This window comes from Melanaphis sacchari, unplaced genomic scaffold (assembly GCF_002803265.2).
Source record: "Melanaphis sacchari strain LSU unplaced genomic scaffold, SCAv2.0 Contig7_pilon_pilon, whole genome shotgun sequence".
Lineage (NCBI taxonomy): Eukaryota > Metazoa > Arthropoda > Insecta > Hemiptera > Aphididae > Melanaphis > Melanaphis sacchari.
Window position 1 is genome coordinate 674,984 of NW_020271560.1, and position 24,231 is coordinate 699,214.

The 24,231-nt window shown below is 29.6% G+C and overlaps 3 protein-coding genes across 3 annotated transcripts; all 3 read left to right on the top strand.

The window, feature by feature from the left end:
- Positions 1–550: 550 nt before the first annotated feature.
- On the top strand, positions 551–3,296 carry LOC112601573 (aspartate aminotransferase, mitochondrial). Its single transcript, XM_025349268.1, has 2 exons — positions 551–639; positions 1,730–3,296. Exon 2 carries the CDS (start codon positions 1,789–1,791, stop codon positions 3,061–3,063), a length of 1,275 nt encoding a protein of 424 aa, XP_025205053.1. The 5' UTR covers positions 551–639; positions 1,730–1,788; the 3' UTR covers positions 3,064–3,296.
- LOC112601575 (putative peptidyl-tRNA hydrolase PTRHD1) lies at positions 552–21,443 on the top strand. Its single transcript, XM_025349270.1, has 3 exons — positions 552–639; positions 16,322–16,517; positions 21,023–21,443. The coding sequence occupies exons 2-3, from the start codon at positions 16,332–16,334 to the stop codon at positions 21,194–21,196; spliced, it is 360 nt and encodes a 119-aa protein (XP_025205055.1). The 5' UTR covers positions 552–639; positions 16,322–16,331; the 3' UTR covers positions 21,197–21,443.
- On the top strand, positions 11,966–16,314 carry LOC112601574 (potassium channel subfamily K member 15). Its single transcript, XM_025349269.1, has 2 exons — positions 11,966–12,610; positions 15,286–16,314. Exons 1-2 carry the CDS (start codon positions 12,053–12,055, stop codon positions 15,769–15,771), a joined length of 1,044 nt encoding a protein of 347 aa, XP_025205054.1. The 5' UTR covers positions 11,966–12,052; the 3' UTR covers positions 15,772–16,314.
- Positions 21,444–24,231: the final 2,788 nt, after the last annotated feature.

The following is a 24,231-nucleotide window of genomic DNA, read 5'->3' on the forward strand; positions in this document are numbered from 1 at the left end:
TAATATTTTGAAGCTAATTATAATATTTTAATACAATTTTGCATTTTGTTGATGTCATCTAACGTTTTTGGTAATTCTAGTTTAACGCTTTCTCTCTTGCACATATCTTTGTTTCATGTTACTCCAAGAGGCGCGGTCTTTTTTTTTTTTGTCGATGTTGTTCCGTGATGTTGATAAACTGTTTGTTAGGTTATGTTCAAAAAGCTTACTATCAGTAAGTTGTCAGTTATATATAATAATAATAATTAATAACTATAACGATGATAGATATAATAATAATAATTGTTAGCTGATACTTGGATGTCTGATAATAATAAATAATACATATTTTATATTACATTATTATTTAATAATAATAATAAGTAATAACTATTAACAAATAATAACTATCAACTGGTAAATTCTCAAAGCCCGAAAAGGACTATAAATAATAATAGCGAATAGTGATTTTAATTTTTAATATTTATTTAATCGATTAGGGAGATTTCCAATTTGGCCGTTTACATTCAATTTCTGACTTACGACGGTGTACTGTGCGCTGTGTGGTAAAGATCTGAATTGTATCCACGTCCCACAAACGGCACAAACACAAATTAGTAATTACGCTCATTCTGAACTCTGAAGCAAGAAGCAATAAACGTAAGTTAAATTCATAATTTTAATTACTTATTTTATTTTGTTTTGCATTTATAGATAGCTAAAAACAATAATTATTGAATATGAAACGATGATTTACATCTATCTGATTCATTATGATCACTAATTGACCTTTAATAATTAATGAATTATTATATTAATAAATTATTTATTATTATAAACAATTAAGATTTAGGGTTGACCATTAATATCAAACCTATGGATATGGTGTTGTATATGAGTTTGTTAGCCATTATAACTGATACCACTGTTAACCATAGCTTGTAAAATTGACACATTTGTTTACTTTCTTGCGTAGATGTTAGTTTCTTTAATACTCAGATATTTTTATGCAAAAGAAAACCATAGTTTTTCTTTCTCTAATGTTAGTCTATAATTTTATGTATAGTGAAGATCAAAATGCTGTATCCATATGTTAAGTATCAATGGAGTTGACTTTAATTGAATAGGTACTTTTTTAAAAACTGATGTCTTTTTGATACGTGTTTTTTGTTATTTTAAGACATATACTTTATGACATCACAGTTATATTATACATTTATCACCATTTAGAATTTAAAATTTTTTGATATTCATTATTAGTTACCACTCTTATTCAACCATCGCTTATGTAAAAATTATGATTTTAGTATAATAGTTAAACCTAATTGATCAATTTGTATTTGCTTAGTCTTGACATTGACTATGAATACTAATTGAGTTATAATTATTGTTATTATCTTTAATGTTCACCATATACTCTTAGTACTTGTATTTGATTATTTAATGTAAATTAACTAAGAACATTTTTCATTATTATATTTTTTAACTATGTTTCTCTAGTTGAGAGAAAGATATTGCAAATGAACCAATTACACATGCTAAATAAATTTCATCACTTTCTGTGCTTTAAATCTTCATTTTTGTTTAGTTTGAATTTTTGGTGTTTTTAATTTGTGTTATTTGATTGAAAATTACATTATTAAAATATTACCTATTTAATAAAATAAAATAAAATATTCCATCCTTTAAGTTAAGCTGTTTACAACATTATTCAGTGATTTGTATTTTTTGTGTTTTGTGAATTTTATAGGTTCTTTACTTGATACTAAAGTTACTTAACATCTGAACATTCTTATAAACTCTAGAACCATGTCAATGTCAAAGTTTCATCAATTGTCTTCATTTGTTTACAAACAACAGAAAAACTTACGTATGATGTCAACATTGTGGTCAAATGTTCAGCAAGGACCTCCAGATGCTATACTCGGTGTAACAGAAGCCTTCAAACGTGATAAAAATCCACAAAAAATTAATTTGGGCGCTGGTGCATACAGGGATGATAATGGTAAACCTTATGTATTGCCTAGTGTAGTTCAAGCTGAAAATCTGTTGGCAAAAAAAAATTTGGATAAAGAATATGCTCCAATAAGTGGCTTATCTGATTTTTGTAATGAAGCTATAAAATTAGCATTATCTAATGAATCCCCTATTATTAGTGACAAACACTATGCTTCAGTTCAATCTATATCAGGAACGGGTGCTCTAAGAGTTGGTGCTGAATTTCTTTCAAGATATGCTCCATTGAAAACTATTTGGGTACCTACTCCCACCTGGGGTAACCATAATCAGATATTTAAATTTTCTGGATTAGAAGTTAAATCATATAGGTATTATGATCCTAACACATGTGGACTTGATTTTGCTGGAATGATTCAGGACTTATCTTCTGTTCCATCGGGTTCAGTAGTTATATTACACGCATGTGCTCATAATCCAACTGGTGTTGATCCAAAACCAGAACAATGGAAAGAATTATCCACATTGTTCAAAAGTAAAGGTTTATTCCCATTTTTTGATATGGCTTATCAAGGGTTTGCTTCAGGAAATGTTGATCAGGATGCTTTTGCTGTTCGTTCATTCTTATCTGATGGTCACCAGATTGCTTTGGCTCAGTCATTTTCTAAAAACATGGGCCTGTATGGAGAACGTGTAGGATTGTTTTCATTAACAACTTTGAATAAAGATGAAGCAGACCGTATTGTATCCCAATTAAAGATAATTGTACGTGGTATGTATTCGAACCCACCAATACATGGAGCTAGGATTGTGTCCGAAATATTATCCAATCCTCAGCTAATGAACCAGTGGTTGGTTGAAGTGAAGGGCATGGCAGATAGAATAATATCAGTCAGACATCAATTAAAAGACCTTTTAAGCAAGGAAGGCTCTATAAAAAATTGGGATCATATAACAAATCAGATAGGAATGTTCTGTTACACTGGACTCAGTAAAGATCAGGTTAAAAAGTTAATTGATCAGCATAGTGTATATTTAACAAATGATGGTCGCATATCGATGGCTGGTGTTACTTCTAAAAATGTTGGTTACTTAGCTAGTGCAATGCATAAAGTTACTTGTACTTAATTAAAAAAATAAATAATATCTATAGATACAATGGTATGGTAATCCATAGAAAATATTACACCTACTTTCATACTTTGTAATCATTGATATTATATTTTGTAATTCTTTGTTTTACTTAAATGTATTTTAATTCACATTTTATTTTATAAACATGCATTAAATAATAATACTACCTATTGCATAATTTTTGTGTTAGGTTACTGTCAAATAAAGTATAATTTTATTGACTATTATTCTTTGTTTTTATTTTTAGAAGTATGTAGTTATTGTTACAATTAAATTAATGTTTTGATTAGCTTTGTTAAGAGTTTTAAATTTATACATGGTGTATCTTAAAATTATGGAAGCAGTGTTTAAATTAACTAATTTAATTAAGTTATCAAACCAAATTTATCATAGTAAAATTTAATTTTAAAAAGTGAACATATATTTTGGTTAGCAGTTAATCAGAATCATTGATCTGGTAAAATTTTTAAATACAGTTTGAATTTTGTTTTGTTAATATTTCATTATGTATGAATAATAAAAAAAAGATTTCACTTTAGTGTTTATTCTATCTAATTTCATGTTATTAATTTTTTATGATCAATGCTAAGTGAGTTACTTTTAAAATAAAGATAAATTACTTTTTAATTGGAACAAAAATTAAGAGCACCTAGTAAAATGTGACCTATTTAACATATACTAATGGACACTGCTTACTAGATGATAGCAAATAAATCTTTATCTGTCCTATAATATTAATATTTAATATTATATTTGAAAATACCATCTTTTCCGAACTGTTGCTTTTATAAACATTAACACCCATTATTGGTATTATGTTGTGATTAAATAAAATATTTGAATGTATGTACAGTTAAATCATTTTATATTGCTTTTATTGTTTAATACCTCTATGGTTAACAATGAAACCGTTAAAAACTTTCGAATTTTAAATGTCAAAATCTATATGTTTAATTGTATCATCTTTAATTCAGAATATGTTAAGTATATTTTTCTAAAAATAACATAAATGTTGATCAAATATTGTCTGATAAGCTTTGCTATTTTAGATAAGAGAAGGGAAGACTAGTACTTACATTTCTTAAATTATTCATTTACCAATCATTTATTTGATACTATTGATAATATCGAATTTGATACATCAAAATTTAAAAAACTTATATATTTTATTTCAAATTGTGAAATATTAGTATAGTTTGGAGATATAAAAAGTTTAAAATCTATGATTCTTTTTCTAAAACATGCAACTGATTGTGTTTTGCATAACAAACTTCATGATGTGTTTATACTAATATATCCTATGCATATGTGGCGTACTGGCATATGTAGAATACGTTTATGTGGGGGAGGGTTATAAATTACAAAAACAATTTTTCATTATTTTATATCTTAAATTCAAAATCATATAGAACGATTAAATTTAAAAAATATAAATTTTATGGTCTAACAGCACTTAGCAATTAAATATTAATTCGTTTTGATGCTTTTGATAATTCATCAATTACAGCGTCTGTTGAGATTTCAATATTTCAATGAATATTTATCATTGCTAATTTATTTAAGCGGTTGTATTTCGTAGATAGGTGTAAAAACAGCGAAAAAAAAGTTTTTTTTGGGTGGCCGTTGTCACTGATAAAGTCTAAGTAACAAGAATAAGTTTTCGTACAAAAGGAAATATTTTTTCATTACATACAAATAAAGCTAAATGAGCATTTTTAAAATTTTCATTCATTTGGCTTACATACTTCTACTGTAATCTATGTTCTCTGGTACTTCTAACTTTATTGTTCACTGCATTTATTTGAAGATTAAATATGTATTTATCTTTATATCAAACTGCCTGATTAAAAGTTGATAACGGCGATGTTATATACACACACCAATATATCTGTATATACACGTAAGTATTTTTCCTGTATAAAACCGTTTAATAAAATGTAACATAGTACAACACTAATTATTTTTCGGCATGATGATTATTACCTATACGTTAAATGTAATATTTTATAAAATAAATCATTATAAAATACACATGTTTTTACTTATTGGGAGGGAGGGTTAAACCCTTAACCTCTTCGACTGTACATCATTGACATATGATGTACCTAATAGTTTTTTATACATTTTAATATAATAATATTTGTATTATATAATATGTTTAAAACATTATTATACTTATATATTAATAAAAATATAATTTTGACGAGAATTGTTTATCTTCAAGTTTACTTTTATTTATATAACGTGTAGATGTAGGAACACACGCCACACACCTATTTTACTGTAGAAATATATTAATGTATTGTATAAGTTAACAAATTTATAACTTCAAATCAAGTTATTACCTTTAGTTGGTATAGCTGTAGTATATTACCCAAGACTTTTTCTCGCGCTTCAATTATTTTTATGATTTTTTTTTTTTAAAATTAATTTGTCAACTAATCTAATCATTAATATTAGACATTTTATAAGCAGAGAAAAATATATAAGAAAACCTATTATATCTATTGATCCGTTGAATTTTGTGTATAACTCATAACAATGGAATATATACCAATACTATTCAGTTCAACTTTTTATTTAGAATTATTAACGAATTGCTAGAATAGGATTTTATAGCACTTACAACAAATATCGTGATTTATCGGAGAGTGTAAATAATTGAAGTTTAAAGGTTTACAAAAATACTATGTAAATAAGCATTTATGTAATATTTTGATTTTTGAATTGACTAATTAAGATAAGTACATAGTGATATTACTATATTAAGTACCTATAGCGGTTATTTGTAGCTATATAAATAATTATTATTTTATAATAATAAAAAATGTTATTAAATTTATATAAAATACAAATATGTTTCATCATTATAAATCTTTTTTATTTCGTTCTATAAAAAATGTATTTTTAAATTTTTCATGACTAAGAATATTTATAACTTGATATTTTGGGTACACAAATAAAGGATTAAAAATACTGATTTTCTGGATCTCGGGGTATTTACTATAATATTAAGAGAAACGAAAAAGCAGATTTGGGAGCAAAAAATCAACAACACCTCTTCTACTCACCTCTCTTTTATCAATAATATCCTAAAACAATGTTCAATTATTAATTAAAATCAAATGCCGTCACACTTGACTAGCAAGCTGGAATCTTCAAATTACTAAACTCCACGAGATAAAACAAAATATACTATCATGGGTTTTGGCCACATCTACCGAACATGTCAAGTAAAATGTAAAATTGAGGTAGCGATATATAGGCTTCACATCGGCTATCCTCAAATATCTCACAGCTTTTTATGAACAAAGAAAGATCCATCTATTTCTTTTTTCAAGTGGAGCAATCGTAAGTATCAAAAAAAAAAAAAAAATACGATTGGAATGCCCTTACACACGAAGAATTCAGAGAAAAATCCAATTTTTCAGAGCATATCTCCACATCACTGAGCAACTTTTTTGACAAAAAATTCAATAGTCGATTTCATCATCACTTCAAAGTTAAATAAATTGTAAAATAAATCACTGGACAAGTTTTTTATAATCTCTTTTTTATATATTTTTATAATATGAATAGTTTCTTCTTAAATCCCAATGGCCTTTGCTTCTAAAGTTTACTTGTAATATTAATAATAACAATAAAAAAAGACATATTTTGTGTAATGGTATTTTAAAAGTGTAAGACATTTATGTATTATTATGTTTTTATAATACCTATTTTATTCGTATTATATTTTATTATATTTTATTTATACGCTATTCTTTAAAGTTTAAACTAATGTGGGTGTGTAACGCATGTGTTAGGTGTAAAATGTAATCGGGATATTCATCTATTTTGGACACATCTGATTTCCTAAATTCGTGTATATGTTTCCACATAAATAAGCATTAATATAACGGTTATAGTTATATATTCGGCTAAATATAAACTCCTACACGAATAACCTTTTTACCTGAAAAATCATTAAATGTAAACTCCTACACAAATAATCTTTTTACATTTTTACCTGAAAATCAAAGATACACTTATCTCCTACATTTTTACCTGAAAAATAGGGTAATATTCTTGAATTCACGATTTTGGAGTTGAAAAGCTCAAAAAGTTAAAAATTATCATAACTTGAAAATAATAAATATATAAAATACAAACACTTGAATAGAGTATTTACAGAACGAATTGTTAATAAATTAGCGAAAGTAATTAGTATGGTATCGACACAACGCAAACAAACAAAAATAATTTAAAAATATGAATTTATACTTACACAATAAAATAAATATGTAGGTACAAGGAGAAATTTCACGTTTAGAGTTTATCTCCAAAGTACCTACAAAAATTATTTACCAAAAAAAAAATTTTATTAAAAAATTTATACCACAAAAATAAACGTAAATGATTATGAGTTATGATTATTGTTTTATTAAATTTTTTTATAATTTTCAAACAATTTTTGTTTTTAGTTCATATACTTGTGTTTAATATTATGCATTAATACTGATATATTTTTACAGTGATTGAACGGTAACTTTTTTTTCATATTTTGTAGGAGTTAACACTATGTCTATATTTTTTTACATTACATTTATAGGAGTTTACTATTTCCCATATATTCATGAAGTTATTTTATCTTATATTTTGAGCTAATGAGGGAGCTAAATATCGGTCTATTATGCGTCTATCGCAAAGTTATTTTCAACGTATTGAAAAGGTCAAAAAGTGTCATCCAGCGTCTATCTCTTTATATTTATTCTGATTACTAGAATATTCTTTCTATAAATCTCGGATTATTTAATTTTAAAATTCACGTAATGGGTATAGAATTGTTTTAAAAAATTTTGTTTAATCTACTTACGCTTAATTCAATAGCCAAAACCAAAAACACGAATTTAAAATTTAAGATAATATGTTTTATAATACGTTCATGCATTGAATCAAATTTTGAATATAGGCCTTTTTAACGAATATTTGAGTGTCGTTTTCGATAACATAAAAATTGTTGAGTATCAATTACTACATTATTTAATAAAATTATTCGAGAAGGGTTTTAAACTTTTTACTTTGTATACATTATTACATATCTACATGTAGTAAACATTTAATTATTAAGCAGATTTATTTTTGTGTTTAAATGTTTAATGAAAATTTAAAAACCATTCTCTATATATCCACTATATAATGTAGTCAAACATTATCTCCCTTCCCGGCTTGTCATTTTAATACCTTCGTAACTAATTCGTATTTTGTCCAATCAAGGCAATACCCTGAATTTTTCTCAGATAATATAATATTGAGTCAAATTACTGATACTGCGTATATATACATAAAAGGCGCTTACGGCTGCGATGATTAATTTATAATCCGTATACGGTTTTGTTTTAGGGTGTCAATTCGTGAGATAGTATTAATCCCTCAGGTTTGGGGAGGCAGCTGAAAGATGGCGTTGAGTTGTTTATGAATAAAAAGAAAAGGAAAACGGTTGTATCTTTATTTTAGAATTTTTCCCATAAACAGCGTTAGTACAACGTAGAAAAACTAGTAGAACTTGTATACTAAGTATAGTCATCGTGTTTTATATTAATAGCTAGGTATCGAATTCTGCTAAATATAATTTTTTACATTTAATAAACATATATATTTTAACCACCGAGAATCAACTATTTACTATATTATCTATAAACAAACTAATATAAATGTTTACGTGTATGGTAGATACTAGATAGTGACTAGGTACTCATAATGGTCTAATGCTCTACGCATGATACATATATATTATACATATAAATATATTTATAATTTTAAAATAACATTTTTGTGTATCAAATTGTTGAACCCATTGTTTAGTATAATGTGTAATATTGATGTAATTGATTTTATGTTTTACATTATTGTGGAAATTTGTAAATTATCGGTATGCAATTATGTATATTATAGGTCATACACTAGGCAATTAACATAAGCATGCTTATTCTCTTTTTCCTTTTCATAATGCATTTAATATTTTTATTGTAATTTTTAAATTACAACATTTAAAAAAGCTGGTAGGAAGGCAAGTGGGTATCGCTTTACTGCACATTAGGTGTAAAGTGAGTTACTATTATGGGTGTGTTAAATTTGAATTAAATGATATATTATTATGTAAAAAAGCAAGCGGAGCAGTCTTTTAGCTTATATCAATAAGCATATTTCATATTTTCATTCTATTATTTTTTGATGTACTTAAACATAACTATTTAAGTGATTTATTTGTTTTAATATTATGGTAGGTTGGTATGTTTTTACTTTTTTTCCTAAAATATTGCATTTATTAAATTAAATAATATATATTTTTGCCATATTATGTTAACTTATATGACTTTGACATTTAATATCGTTTTTTTTTTTTTAATACCGTAAAACAGTAAAAAATAGATTCATAGTATAAATATTAAAATAAATTAAAAATGTCATTGCCTATAGTGATTTTCATAATAATAGAATATACCTACGTAAAAGTTATGAGTTCCCATGAGCATTGTTTTATAATAAGATAATTAATATCGTCCAAATTTGAGCTTAAAATGTTCGTAAAAAATAATTATATTTATATAATTTTATAGTTTTATGAGGGACTTGTGAAAAGTTTTTAATTACTATGGCTCAGCAAACATTTTTTTATCGATATTTATAGAAAAAAAAAAATAATAAAAATTTGCCATGCCTATAAATAAGTTAAAAATAGTTAAAATTTTATCGTATAATAAATATGATAATGTAAATATTTAGTGAAAATTGCATTCCTTTTTCGAGTTACAACAAAAGAACAAAATAGATTTTGTCAAAAATTGGATTTGTTTAAAAATTTAGTTTTTCTGAAATTTTTTTTGTTTTTTTAAATTATAAAAATATTACCAACATTACTTAGAATTTTAAAGTATCAACTAGAACTAACTTGCAAACAGAAACCACTTTCGTTTTTGAAAATCAAAGAATTTTTTCACAAATAGTGATAAAAGAAAAACTCATTATTGTAAAATTAATACATTTATAACTTTTAGCTTACATTTTATTTACATTTTTAGCTTTAGGGCTCTGAACTTAAGGTAACTGTTTTAGTCAATTATTATTAAAATATGTGTTATTATTTGAAAGAAAGAAGCTTACGTCATTAATTTTAAGTATCTAGAAATATATGGTATTAAGTGCCTAGACTTAAAAATTCCCAAAAGTCATAATTTAAAAATGCATTATTTGAAGAAGAGGAGAGGATGAAAATAATTTGCTCTTCATTTTGTTCTTCATTATTATTTCATTTTAAATAAAAATTCAAAAGCACATATGAATATTTATAATAAACGTTTGATGGTTTCGCGTGAAACCTTGTTTAATCATTATATTATTTTAATATAAAAGGTATCTAATATATAATTTATATTTATTAGGTACGCCAATATTTTTGAATATTGGAAGTTGTCCATACAATATCATTAATATGGATGTATAGGTAGATATTGATTGAATTTTAGGGGGAGGGGCTTAAATCTTTCTTTGCGTTGTTGTAAAATAGGTACCTATTTAATACTTTGAAAAATGTTCAATAATTTGGGGGGGTTTTGGATTTTTTTTACTGTCTATGTATAGATGGTATAACAATACATAAAATACTTGAATTATAAAATGCGTTTATTATTGATGTATGTTTATGATAAATAATTTTAAAAAGTCGTGCTCAGTGAATCACCACTTTATAAGGTTGGGTGTTTATCAATTTTATACTTTTAAGTATTCGATATTATTATTCTTTATTTTATAAGATCATATATTTAAAAAAAAATATATTCGTTAATAAATAATAACTATTGTTTTATTTTAAAAACTATACTTACTCATATTTAATGCTAGGATGTCTACATAATACATATATATATATATATATATATATATATATATTAAAATTTAACATTGATTATTGTTTCCTGATGTTAATTAGTTATTAATTATTATTATTAATAAAATATTATATAGTTGTAGTTTTATTATTTTTAAAAATTGTTGACGTCTCAAATTGTTGATATTATTTTTTTTTGCACTGGGATATTTTGTATTTTAAATGAGTGTGAGACCTTTACCTGTAGGTCAAACGTCCCAGTTCACATAAGTAAAATATAGTAATTTTTCATTAAAACTAACGGCAAAGTAAAAATACTTAAAAGTTCTTCTTGTTTGTTCTACGATAGACGATATCATAATACAAATCGTTAACGGTTCGTGTACGTCAGTCTGGTAAATAACGCAAAAATTTGCAGGTGTTTTGGATCGATAATCTATTTCCTGTTTCATATTGTTCGATCGTACTTAAATTATCGTTATTATTAAAGCTGAGGTTTAATGATTTTGCATATCGAAAATTAAATGACATAGGTACTAATTAATTTGATTCGTTGCACATCACCGTTCTGGAATAATTTATTTTGCACAATATTTTTTTTTCATGATACCTATATGTACATATTTAACGCATATTATTTAAAAAAGATACTATAATATGTATTGATATGTACACGCCATATACATAGTGTACAATGACGTCTACTGTGAATTAATTTCATTACATTTTACAGGATTTCGCTTATTTTTTTTTTTTTTTATTTTGTACAAATTTTTGGCGAATGTTTCTCATTTTTCCGGTGCATAATCGAACGCATACTTCATGACGATTGTTTAACCGTTTAGCGCATCGGATTTACAGGCCTGATAATTATTATTACGTAACGGAACGCGCTGGTTCGGGAAACGACGTTCACACCGCCGATAGTATTATTATCGTGTACACGGCGACTGCGCGCATTTTTAGCCGCTCCGGCGGCGGCACGCGTCGCTTTCTATTTCTGTACTATTATATACACACATCGGTCCTTGGCACACGACCGACCGACCGAGCGTCGGCGATGGTGACTGGTGTGGAAGCATAGCGGCGGCGGCGACGGTCAGTCGGCGGCGCGCAATGGTGCCGGTGGGCGACAAGAGCAGCACCGGGTCATCGTCGGCGGCGTACAACGCGGCCGGCGCCGACAACCCCAAGGAGCGGCTGAAGGAGTGTTGCCGGAAGTTGGTGGCGTTCATGTGCACGCAGGTGGGCGTCGGCGGCCTGGTGGTCGGCTACGCGGTGGTGGGCGCGTTCTGCTTCATACAGATCGAGGGCCAGGCGGGCGACGCTCAGCACCACGCCGTCCAGCAGCTCCGGCACAACTGTTCGGTGAACGTGTGGAACGCCACCAACACGTACAACGTGCTGTACCGGGACAACTGGACGCGGCAGGTGACGGACGCGCTCACGCACTTCCAGGTCAACTTGGCGCTCATCGTCAAGAAGGGCTACGACGGCCGGACGACGGAGGAGACGTGGTCGTTCTCCGCCGCGCTCATGTTCTCGCTGTCCATATTCACCATGAACGGTTACGGTAACGTCGTACCCAAGACCGTGCTGGGCAAAGTCGCCACCGTCGTGTACGCCGTGTTCGGCATACCCTTGTACGTGCTCTACTTCCGAAACATGGGAAAGGTGCGTCGTCGTTTGTAAATAATTATTATTAACGTTTCTGTGATGTATCGTATGGGCTGGGGCGGTACTTCTTGATAATGTTTCTCAGCTCCTCGTGACTGTACAACTGTTTTGATAACGATTTTAATCGAGCGGATTCGAAGCCTATGGGTAAATGTGTTACACATATTATGTATAATGGTAGCCTATAGACGGTATTAGAAGAAAGTATAGCTGAAAGTATACGTTTGTAAAGGTGTATTCGTATTAAATATGATATTTTAAACAAAATATTAAATAATAATAATTAATCATACGCATCGTTCTTTGTTTATGTATGTATTGATTTTGTACAAAAGTGTTTATATAGAGACATTTTTATGATATGATTTCCAGACCACGAGTGATCAGTGTACAACTGTATAACTAACAGACATCGGGGAATCAGGTCGTTGGCTCTCCGCCTTTTGATTTCGTTAAGATGCCGTCGTTTATAAAAAATAAAATCGTTTTTATACATTTTGTGTACTCAAAGCGCGTGTGGTTAAGTCCCTAAAAAAAATCGCCACAGTATTCCAAGAACGTGTATGAATAAGTGCCGCTATAAAAGAGTGCGTCTGGAGGGGTTGGGAAGAAAGAGAAGAGAGACAGGCAAATACGATGAGTCTTATTGAAAAAAATTGCTCTTTTACTAAAATATGGTAAGAGCATTGTTCGGGATGGTCTTACAGTTTGAAATATTTACAGTGATTCTTTCATAGTGTTTTTTTATTTTTTTGGTTACTACGTGCTTAAACTATTTTAACTATAAAAATCCCTAACAATATATTACTATGGTTTTAAAATTATGCTGATAATATATTGCACACTTATTCGTGGTTTTAAAGGTTGGTTACAATGACATTGAGTTTGAATTCTAACGAAGATACGAACATTCAGGATAAAATCAATAATTATTTCATTCCCAAGATGGACAGTTTAGTGTATTAAATCTAATTATTGTATGTGGTTGTTGTTCAGAAATAAATACACAATTCGTATACGTACTAACTATTACAGAGTAGTTTGTTCGCTTCGCAATAAGTGTTTCTGTATGTATGCGTTAATTATATTTTATTAGCTTTTATTCGTTTTTAATAATTTTTATCGACTTTATAATCGATTTTTTTTTCAAAAAAATTGTTTTTTAAAAGGTGAAATGTTTGACGATAAAAGTTTCTATCCTCGAAATTCTTGCGTGGTGTAGTTAAAAACTGTCATAAACAAACACACAAATCCATCACTGTTTTTTTGTTAATGAGTGTATGAGCCCACACTTGAAGAGTTCAGCTGATTTTAACACACACTAAATTGTTAATGTTGTCTATCAAAATTTGGCTAGGGTCACTGTCTTGTTTAATGTCAACATGCGTTCACAAAATAGTGGTTTGTTTTATTTTATTATTATTCTTTTTAAAGCGTAAAACAAGTTATTTTGACAATTAAAAGTAGAATAACACTAAAACAAACACCAATAATGGTGGATTATTACATTTAAAGCACGCACTATATAGTCACCACGACTATTATTGTTAGTTTGTTTTTTATTCGTATACCTCCTCCAAGCGATTAATTAATTCAACTGGCATTCAGTTATTTCAAATTCGCACTCAGTAATAGATATATTGTGTGTTTTTTGTTTTATTTGATCACACGCGACAGGAATATTTTTTGCACTGTTTACGTCAAAGATTGAGTAGATCTAAATAAGATAACTTTCGGTCGTTATGATTAGTGTGTGTAGCGCGTCGCATGTGTTGTGCAGTTGTTCACCACGATCTGCTAACGGACATCGTTGCCAACACCTAATTTTCATAGTTTTTTCTGCACATATTACATGCTTAGAAATAACGTGTGTATTATTATTAATTTTTTTTTTTATAGTGGAAAGATTTTCAATTATTTTTGACGCTTTTTTCGTATTTTACAAGAGTCTTCGATCAGTCGAGGCATGTAAATATCATAAACTATGAGTTTCAAAAATGGTGATAAGTAATTTAATGCATAACTAAAAACAGAAATATTATTGTAGGCAAAACTATATCGAATAACTTTAAGTATTTCCGCGTTATTCTGAATAAGTCACGATAGGTAGTAAAGTACATTTTTTCTGATAAACAAAATCAAAGTATAATAAAATAGATTTTTTCGCGATAAAATAAAAATTTAATAAATAAAAAAATTGAAATATTTTGTACATTTAAAAATAATTTTGTTAAAAAAGTCTTGAATATATGTCGCTGCTTTAAATTATTTTTGTCTAACGATTTTATTATATTGAATAGAACAGTATTTTGATGTATGTACGATATAGAGTGATACATTTAAACGATAACACTAATTAGTTACACGTCAATATTTTTAGAAAATATTCGGGGGCTCTGTGTAGATACATATGTGATCAAAACCAAATGAGTTGTCTACCGTTAAGAAAAATTAAAAAAAAAACTTAAAAATAACTACGACTGAAGTAAATACATTTTTTTTCTTTTTATTATTTTCAAAATCATAACAGTTTATCCTCAGAAATTTAGAAAAATCGAGCGATTAATCGGATCACTCTATATATATATAATATTATGTATAATATTATAATATAGACGCGGTAACATAATATTAACTTTTTATTATTTTTATATCGCTGATGTTCGCATCAGGTGTTGGCCCAGAGCTTCCGTTGGCTGTACACGTGGGTGTACCAGTGCAGCATGGAGGACAAGGCTGGCGGTGACCCGTACAACCAACAGTTGCCCCAGAAGTCGAGGGTGATCGTGCCGTCCATGGCTTGCTTGTGGGTGCTGGCGGCGTACGTGGCCGCCGGCACGGTGACGTTCGTCACGCTCGAAGACTGGTCGTACCTGGACAGCACGTTTTTCTGCGTTACCAGCTTGTGCAAGATCGGCATCGAGAACTTCGTACCGGTGGGTAGCGCCACGGATGCCGCGGCCGATCATCCGATGAAGCTGGTCATCAAGTTCGTGTACTTGCTGCTGGGCATGGGCATCATAGCCATGTGCTTTGACCTGATGCGCGAAGACGTCCAGGTCCGGGCGAGGAACTTGAAAATGGACATCGGGTTGTGCTTCGAAGATATACGGCTGCGGGCCGTGGCCGTGTACAGACGTCGAAACTCGTTCGATTGACGATCACGCTCGTCACATAAAACATTTGATCGTATATACGATCTATGCATAAGACATAATACTATTGTAATATTGTAATGATAAACGTTCGTTGTATGTGTTTCGAACGTATTATGTACCTTTTTATAATTATATTTTATGTACCTACGACGGTAAAAATTGTTTTTGTTTCGTTTATGTAACACACTAAATTGTATTTATTTTTAATAGATTATAATATAATAAGTTGTTTCTCTCGCCAACATACGTGTGTATACGAATTAATAATTATTGTTATGGTTAAGTCAAACATCTGGCGCCACCCTCTGTTATCTCTATGCATCGTGTTCGTCATCACGGTGGCTGTATCCGATATATAAGTCTATATAGTTCTAGTCCATCCTCCTTCTCCCCCCCTAAAGGTCTTATCAACGTCGTGAGTTTGTTATTATTATTTTTTAAATCGACGGACGAGAATTCTCCCGAAAATGCTGCACTATATCGTGGTTAAGACTCTGCGCGTCCACGCTGATTTGTTTGATCGACGATTTGGATATGTTTTTTATTTAAGGTTGTCGACGATGAATAACTTGGTACAGTACGTGCTGGTGCGTGGTGACTTGACCAGGAACTTGAAATGGCCGTCCGGCGCCGTCATGGCCCAAGCGTGTCATGCTTGTGTCGCTGTGTTGCACACTTATTATTCGGATCCGGACACGCAAGCGTATCTAATGGACCTCAAGAACATGCACAAAGTCATCTTGGAAGTAAGTCCATCATCGTTAATATTTTATATGTTATAGGTATTCGTATTATTAAAATCTTTAATAAACGAGAAGATAATAGTGTATGCACTATTATACGTATACCTACATATGCGTGGGTAACGACGTTTACATTACCAGGATTTTTTTTTACTTTTATTATCTGTCGAAGTTTCAATAACGATGGTTATTAGCCTGCTTTTAGATAAGTTATGAGTTATAAGTTAATCAAAATAGCATTATTTAAGATTTTTAACCTGAATTTATATCACGGAAATGTAAATGTATTGATTTTGGGCTGTCTTGTCGTTAAATGTGTATGCTAGAACGAGGCTAACTTAATAAAGATTTTTCATGGTTTAGTATGTTTTAGGCATTTTGTTTTAATGTGATTGAATGTAAGGGTTTCTTTGAATTCGATAATATTGAATTGAGTACATGCTACTTTTATGTGTTTGAATTGAATCCAGCTTATTATCTTAATATCTTTGAATTGAGTCCGTAAAGATTAAATGTCATAACTACCTACATAGCCAGTGACGAATTTTTAATATTTTGTTATATTTTCAAAAATAATAAGATAAGTATGTACTTGAAATTTTCAAATTATTATTTTCAATATTAATATTATTATGATGGGACTCAATTCAATGTTATCCTTTGAATTTGTCTTAAATTGTTGCAGGTCTTGGCGATAAGAAAGGTGTTGGTTAAATACGCATTTCCTATTGCGATTTGTGTGATTATTTTTTATCTCCTCTTATTAAAATAAAGGGAAAACCCCATTTTTTAATGGGAAGTTTTATGTTTCTTAGTTATTTTTTAAGTGATACTGTGTTTTGATTTTTCTAGCCAGGCTTTCTTTATTTTTGGTTGATAGTATTATATGGGTCTGATTTATTTTCGTGGAATTTTAACATTCGTATTATATGAGAAATTTATCGTTATTCAACTGGCCGACGTAATAATTGTTTCTGTCTGTGCTCGTCGAGTTGTGCGCATATAACATACGTATTATAATAATATTAAATAGTATGATAAAATGTAGATCGATATTTAATGATCTTAAATATTGTCGCATGATAACCATTTACAGCAGTAATATGTGCGTTTTGGATTTCCGTTTGAACTGCGAACAATTATAATATCATCTGTCGCCGCAATTCATTGTCCATATATCGCAATTTGCTTCTATCGGCGCCTTATAATTTGAAAGCATAGACGCTCTGTCACTTAACGGTTTAAATTTAAATCACCGGGAAATACGGTATAACGGGCACGTGTTATTACTGTATATATATGTGTTATGGCGTCCGTCTAGTTCAATATTATTATTATTATGTGTGTTATTTTTTAGTCTCTCGAAATGGCCGTATGTTATTTTCTAGTCGTTTAATTATAATAAAATAATATAGCATTCAACGGTTTGGTTTGGCAATGTTGCTCGTTTACTGAGGACATTAAATGCGATTTAATGACATCCGTGCAGTGAAACGAAAAAAGTTGAACACGCGTTGTATTTTTTAGAGGTATATTTTTCTATAATTTTCAAGACTTGACGCGTAAACGGTGATTATCAGTGGTGAAGAAATATAAAATGCTAAATCCATTTTTTAGTAAAACTTAACTGATCGTTTTTCGATGTTCCATGATTGTATCATGAGATGTAAACGTTTCGTTTGGCTAAATATAATATTCTACTAGCTAAGACTTTTTGGTAAAATATTTTAATGTTAATTATAGTTTAAATTTGTTGTTGTTAAAAATATATTTTAACTATGATTCAATACTATTATTATTTATATCGTTTATTCATTAAATAATATTTTTTTAAATTCTAAGCTATACATACCGACCAATTTTCTACTAAAACGGTAACATTAGATTTATAATCATATAATATCCTTTTGTTGTGTGGGTAGGTATAGCCAATAGCGATGAAAATGTATTCACTTTTATCCCAGACCTTCTTATTCAGGATAATTTTGTTTCCTTGTTCTTCAGCTTATTTCTCAGATATCATCATATTGTTTTTTCAGCCGTAGGCCAAACACGGATTCCCTTATGTCTCGTATGCGTAATCCTAAATTACATTTTCCTTTGTTCTTCCGCCTTCGGGGGAATTATACCCTTCTTTACGATCACTTCTGTATTGATGTTTTCGTTTGTGCTGTAGTTTATAAGCGTATTTTGGAGCCATGGTTTCAATTATATTTTTCTTCATATTACGAAAATCACATTAATGCGTTGATGTTATGTGTGTATATTATTTAAGAATGTATACAATATACTATATTACTATATGTATAGTAACGTAAGTATTCGTAAAATAAATAAATATATATTACCAATATGTGACCGTTTTTCTGGATGTTCTGTAAAAATAATAAATGTAGGTACTTATATGTTAACACGAAACGTGTTGGACTAATAGACTATCTATTAGATACTATACATAAGTCATAATAGTCATATATAGGGTTATTTACTAAGAATATTCACTCTTATATTCTTTAATGATTCAGTTATTCAAAATATGATTTTTGTAATTTTTAAATATATTTAAACACAATATTTTCGAGTAATTGATGTTTGTATACGATTTAAGGGGTTTTCTGTGATGATATAAAATTATAAGCAGATATATATATTTATTTTTTTAATGTTGATATATCTACATCAAATTCTAACAAGTAATTTCTGACTTATTAAACTTAATGTATTTACTCGCTGTTGAGGATATAACAGCCCATGGTTTTATTCAAGACGTTCATAGTTATACGTAAAATTAAAATAACCGTTAATTTAATATTTATTTAGCCATTTTCTTATTTGTCATACTTGGACAATTATTACAAATTCTAAAATTCTAATAGATTAATATAGTTTACTTATTACAATTTGTAAATTAATTAAAAAAGAAACACTTATTACTAATTACCTATTGTCCTTGTTCAAATAAATCTTTTATCTAACTTTTTTCGTAAATATTAACAATATAATATATTTTAATATGTATATATATATAGGCATGTATATTATCATTAGTAAATAATATTTAATAATCGAGAAAGTATACTTATTTGAATTTTGATTAAGTTAGGTACATCAAAATTAAAACAAAAAAATTGTCTTCTAAATAATTTAAAGTATAAAAGGATAGTTTTCATTGTGAAGACAGAGATTAGCTACAGAACTTGCTTAAATGGTTAAATAAATTCTTTCAAGTACCAATTCTAAAATATGTTCTCATTTAAACATATTATTTAGAAGTTTCAAAAATCAAATGTTCAATTGTTGAATCATTAAAGAAAAGCAATGGAGGTGAGATGCTTGATGAATCATATTGTATATATAATTTTCGATGTGTCCATTAATAATTTGTAACTTTTGGGTTTGGGTTACATAGCTGTTACTGAATTATTCTTATTCTTAAGACCAGATGATTATGTTGTATAGTAATGGCAATGATTGAATAAAACTTATTATTTATAGGCTTCTTTTTTTTTTTTTTGAATTTATTGGTAAAACTACTTTAAAGCCTTTAACCAATGCTTAATTGGTAAATTGTGTCAAAATGACCGAACAGTCAGCCAGTCGTTTAATTTGTTTATCATCAAATAATTTTTTATTCACACAATAATTATGACTCATGAAACTACCATTGTGTCGAATCGGGTCGTAGTATTGAATTACTGTAGTTTGTATTTGATAACACGCAACATTTTTGTTGGTAAAAACAATAATAATAATAATTATTATTAAAACTGTTATTATACCTGAAAATAGGACCCAAACTAAAATGCTCTGAAAGTTTATTAAATAATGTTCATAAAATATTCATACACTTACAGTTACAATGTATTTTAAAAATAAAAGTACTTATGCGTTAAAAAAAAAAAAAATGCACAGTTGTATTTTTAAATTTTGCGTGTTCGTATAAATGGTAAACTCTAGTAAATTTTCTCTATACTTTTCATGTTTACAGCCGATCAATAAAGTAGATAGAATTATGAAATAAATGCGGCAACGAAGTTAAAAATCTCTGATCAATGTCTCTGTATTAAACCGTTGAAGATTTTAATTTGCTCCCAATCAAATATTATGCTCTATAATCGTCAAATCGGCATATTAGAAAAATTGCACGGATGTGCTCTGAAAAATTTAACTGCGCACTAAAGCCTTTTGATGTTTTATTCGCAAAGTCATAAAATAAATTAATAGCTTGCCCATCAAAATAAAATCTAATCATCAAACAAAAAAAAAAGGAAATGAAAACACGTGCAAACTCATCAAAGTTTGAGCCTTATCAGTACATAACTGTGTACGTTTTATTATATTTATGTATTTATCACGTTAAAAAAAAAAAACCGTTCCAACTGTTTTAATACATTGTAACGTGTTATGCGTACCTACATTAAACTATAGTAGAATCTTATTACGTGTGAATTATATAATTTACCGTCATCCGTCACCCGTTTTTTATTATTTTTTTTTGTTTTTTACAGGTACCCGACGAGACTTCCCTGTTGAGCACGGCCGCGGCGCTCGCAACGGACGGCGTGCAGCACGTCGTGTGGAAGGAACAGCCCGAAGACGTGGCCACGTGCTTGGCGCTGAAACCCTGCGCCAAGAGCGCGGTGAGCAAGTACGTGAGGAAGTTCAAGTTGTACAGCGCGTGACGTCGGTGATAAATAATAACGCGTGACCCCACGTGGCGTACACGCCGAACACGCGGGTGGAGTGTATTATTGGCGTGAGGGGTGCGTGGGTGCTGCGGGGTGTCCGCCCGTGGGGATCAACGGCCACCGCCAATTGACATCAATCATTTAATTGGCCGCTTCGTGGAATTCAATATAATAATAATAATAATAATAATAATAATAATAATAATACATATGTAATAAATAAACGACAATGGTCACCTCAAACACGTTCACAATCGTCGTTTTGATTATTATACACATACCTCGTACAACGTCAACGTATACCACTTAGATAAACGCCGCGCGTGTTGTGTATAATATTACACTTGTACAACGCCTAATCACGTCGTGCAGGCGCGGATATAAGGGGGAGGGACACGGGTCATCGATGCCCCCCCTCCCCCAAATACTACGAAAAAAAAAATTATGCTGATACGTAGTCAAACAACGATGGACGTTATGATATATGCATTTATTGTGGTGTAAGTTGTTATTTTTAGTTTTTGTGTGTATTAAATAATAATTAATACATTATTGTCTTGCGGATAGTTCTGTTAAAAATTCGAAAATTTCTGATCGCGCCGATTGACGACGACGTGTAACGGGTGCCGGGCGTATCCGTATAATTAATATTACTAAATTGCTCTTAAGGGGTTTGGAAGCGGCGATTTTCTGTGTTTGTCCAATACGCTCGCAATATAGGACTATAGATTTGTTCTGTTTCAAACGTATTGATTGGTATAGTGAAGTGAATTTTGAGATCGATTTTTTCACATTTTTGATTTAATCAAATCCTAAAAACGTTATATTAAAAAAGAGTAATTAAAAATAGACATACTTAAATTTTCGTTTTATTTTCAGAATTCTTATCGCTTCATTGTATGGTATTAATCGATGCGTTGGAAATAGAACACGTCCATAATCCTATGTTGCACGTGTATTAAATAAAGACAGAAATTCACCGCTTCCTTAAATAAAAAGTTTATTCTTTTAATACACTTACCTGGTTATTGAATTTTTAGTTGAGAGTTTATTCCTTTACAGTTTAAGGAAATATTTATAGTAATACTTATAAATTATGATATTATTATTGAATTATCGAACAACATGAAATGCCCTCCTCCCAATAATTACTTTGGATCCACGTCTAATGTCTTGTAATATTATATACTTGTTAGTTTTTATTAGGTATATAAGCATTTATGTTGGGTTTTATTTTTAACAGAGATATTATAGTGGCGATGCTGGGAGGATATTTAATCAATGTCGTCACTTCATAGCAATATTATAATGCACTCGCCTACCATCGTCGAATACAGTTGCGGGGGCCTAAGTCCACAACTCATTTTAGATACTATATTAAACACGTCGCGATGCTTTTGTGGTTCATCGTATAATGATCGTTGATTTATTGGAGTAAAAAAGCTGTATGAGTTATAGCTAGGGTATTACAATTGTTAGTCTGCACTGGTGACAATGTTTTGTAGGTTTTTATTAAAATTATACGATAATTTATTACGTTTCAAATCGTCATGATGATCGAAAAACTTTTAGGCGTAGGATTCCTATATGCTGTAGGTAAGCTTGTATACTTTATTAATATAATTCATGATGTTGAGCGATGTAAATAAGATGGTAAAGTATTGAGTTGAAGAGAAGAAAGAGGCATCCGGTTAAATCGTGCATTTTTAATGATTCAAATAATCGCATACAATACTACGTTTACCCGGCGATTAAGCCATAGTTGATGTATACGTGAGTGCGATTGCGTGTGTAGTGTACGTTTTAAGGACGATGACGGTCGTTTTAGACAAACTCCTTGGTTGTTTTTCGGCGAAAACAATTTGACAATGTATTCACGTTGCCGGGACAGAGGTTCAATGAGCTCTAAAAGCCCTATTCTACTATTTTTCTACCGACGTAATTGTCAAAAAGACTTAATTCTTTTCATAAATCGTAAATTATAGGTTTTATTATTATGAAAACAAAAAAGAGGTTTTTTGTTTTATTGACACAAAAAAGTGTAACGCTATAATATAAAAAAGTATTATACTATAGCTTGTCAGTATTTAGAATATAATATATTGTTTTTTTATGTTAATATGACTTATAAAATATTTGTTTCATGTATAATAATAATTGTAATTTGTCTATGATTTGTCGTCATGTAAAGGTAGATGGTTATATGGATTGCATGAATAGTGTTTTGATGTGTCATCATGAACCAATTGGTCGATCACGCAAGCAAGTCGAGTGGTTTATTGTTTGTATAAAATTATTGTATAATTATTGGACTGGTCATAACTTTGCCTTACTATAGCAAAAACTTAATGATGTCATACTAAATTGTAGGTATTGGTTTTTACGTTTTGTCTATATTATATGGATAAAAGCATGCGCAATATGATAATCAAAAAAACATTTTCTTTAAAGGTTTCACAATTGTCTGGAGGTTAGCTGCAATCATAAGTGCCTACAATATCGTACAAATGTACGCGCGAGGTAGGGTTTTGTCGAATTACTTGCTGGTATAAAAAGGCCTATGCCCGGAAAATAATACATGATATATACTTTACGAGTTTATAAGTGTTATGTGCACGCGGCAGCAGTTGGCCCGGCGATATTGCAGTCTCTGATACACGATTATATATGGCGTATAATATATCATGTTTATACGTTAGTAATAATAGTATTAATACAACTATTTTGTACACCACTTACAAACATAAAAATAAAATATAATTTCCAATCTACCGATTTGCGGTTGTTGGATATTCATCAAACGTTCTTTGTTTTTAATTAATATGTTTGTGTGTTTAAATATTGTAGTCGTTCTACGGTAGCAGTTAAAATTGCTACTGAATTGTTTTTACACTCAACGTGCTATTATTTTTGTTATTGATAAACTGGTATAAATCTACGTTTCTGTTGTGTTTGATTAGATTTTAGATACGTTTTTTAGCATTTTTAAGCTCATAGTTTAAACTATAAAAAAATACTAGTAACATAAA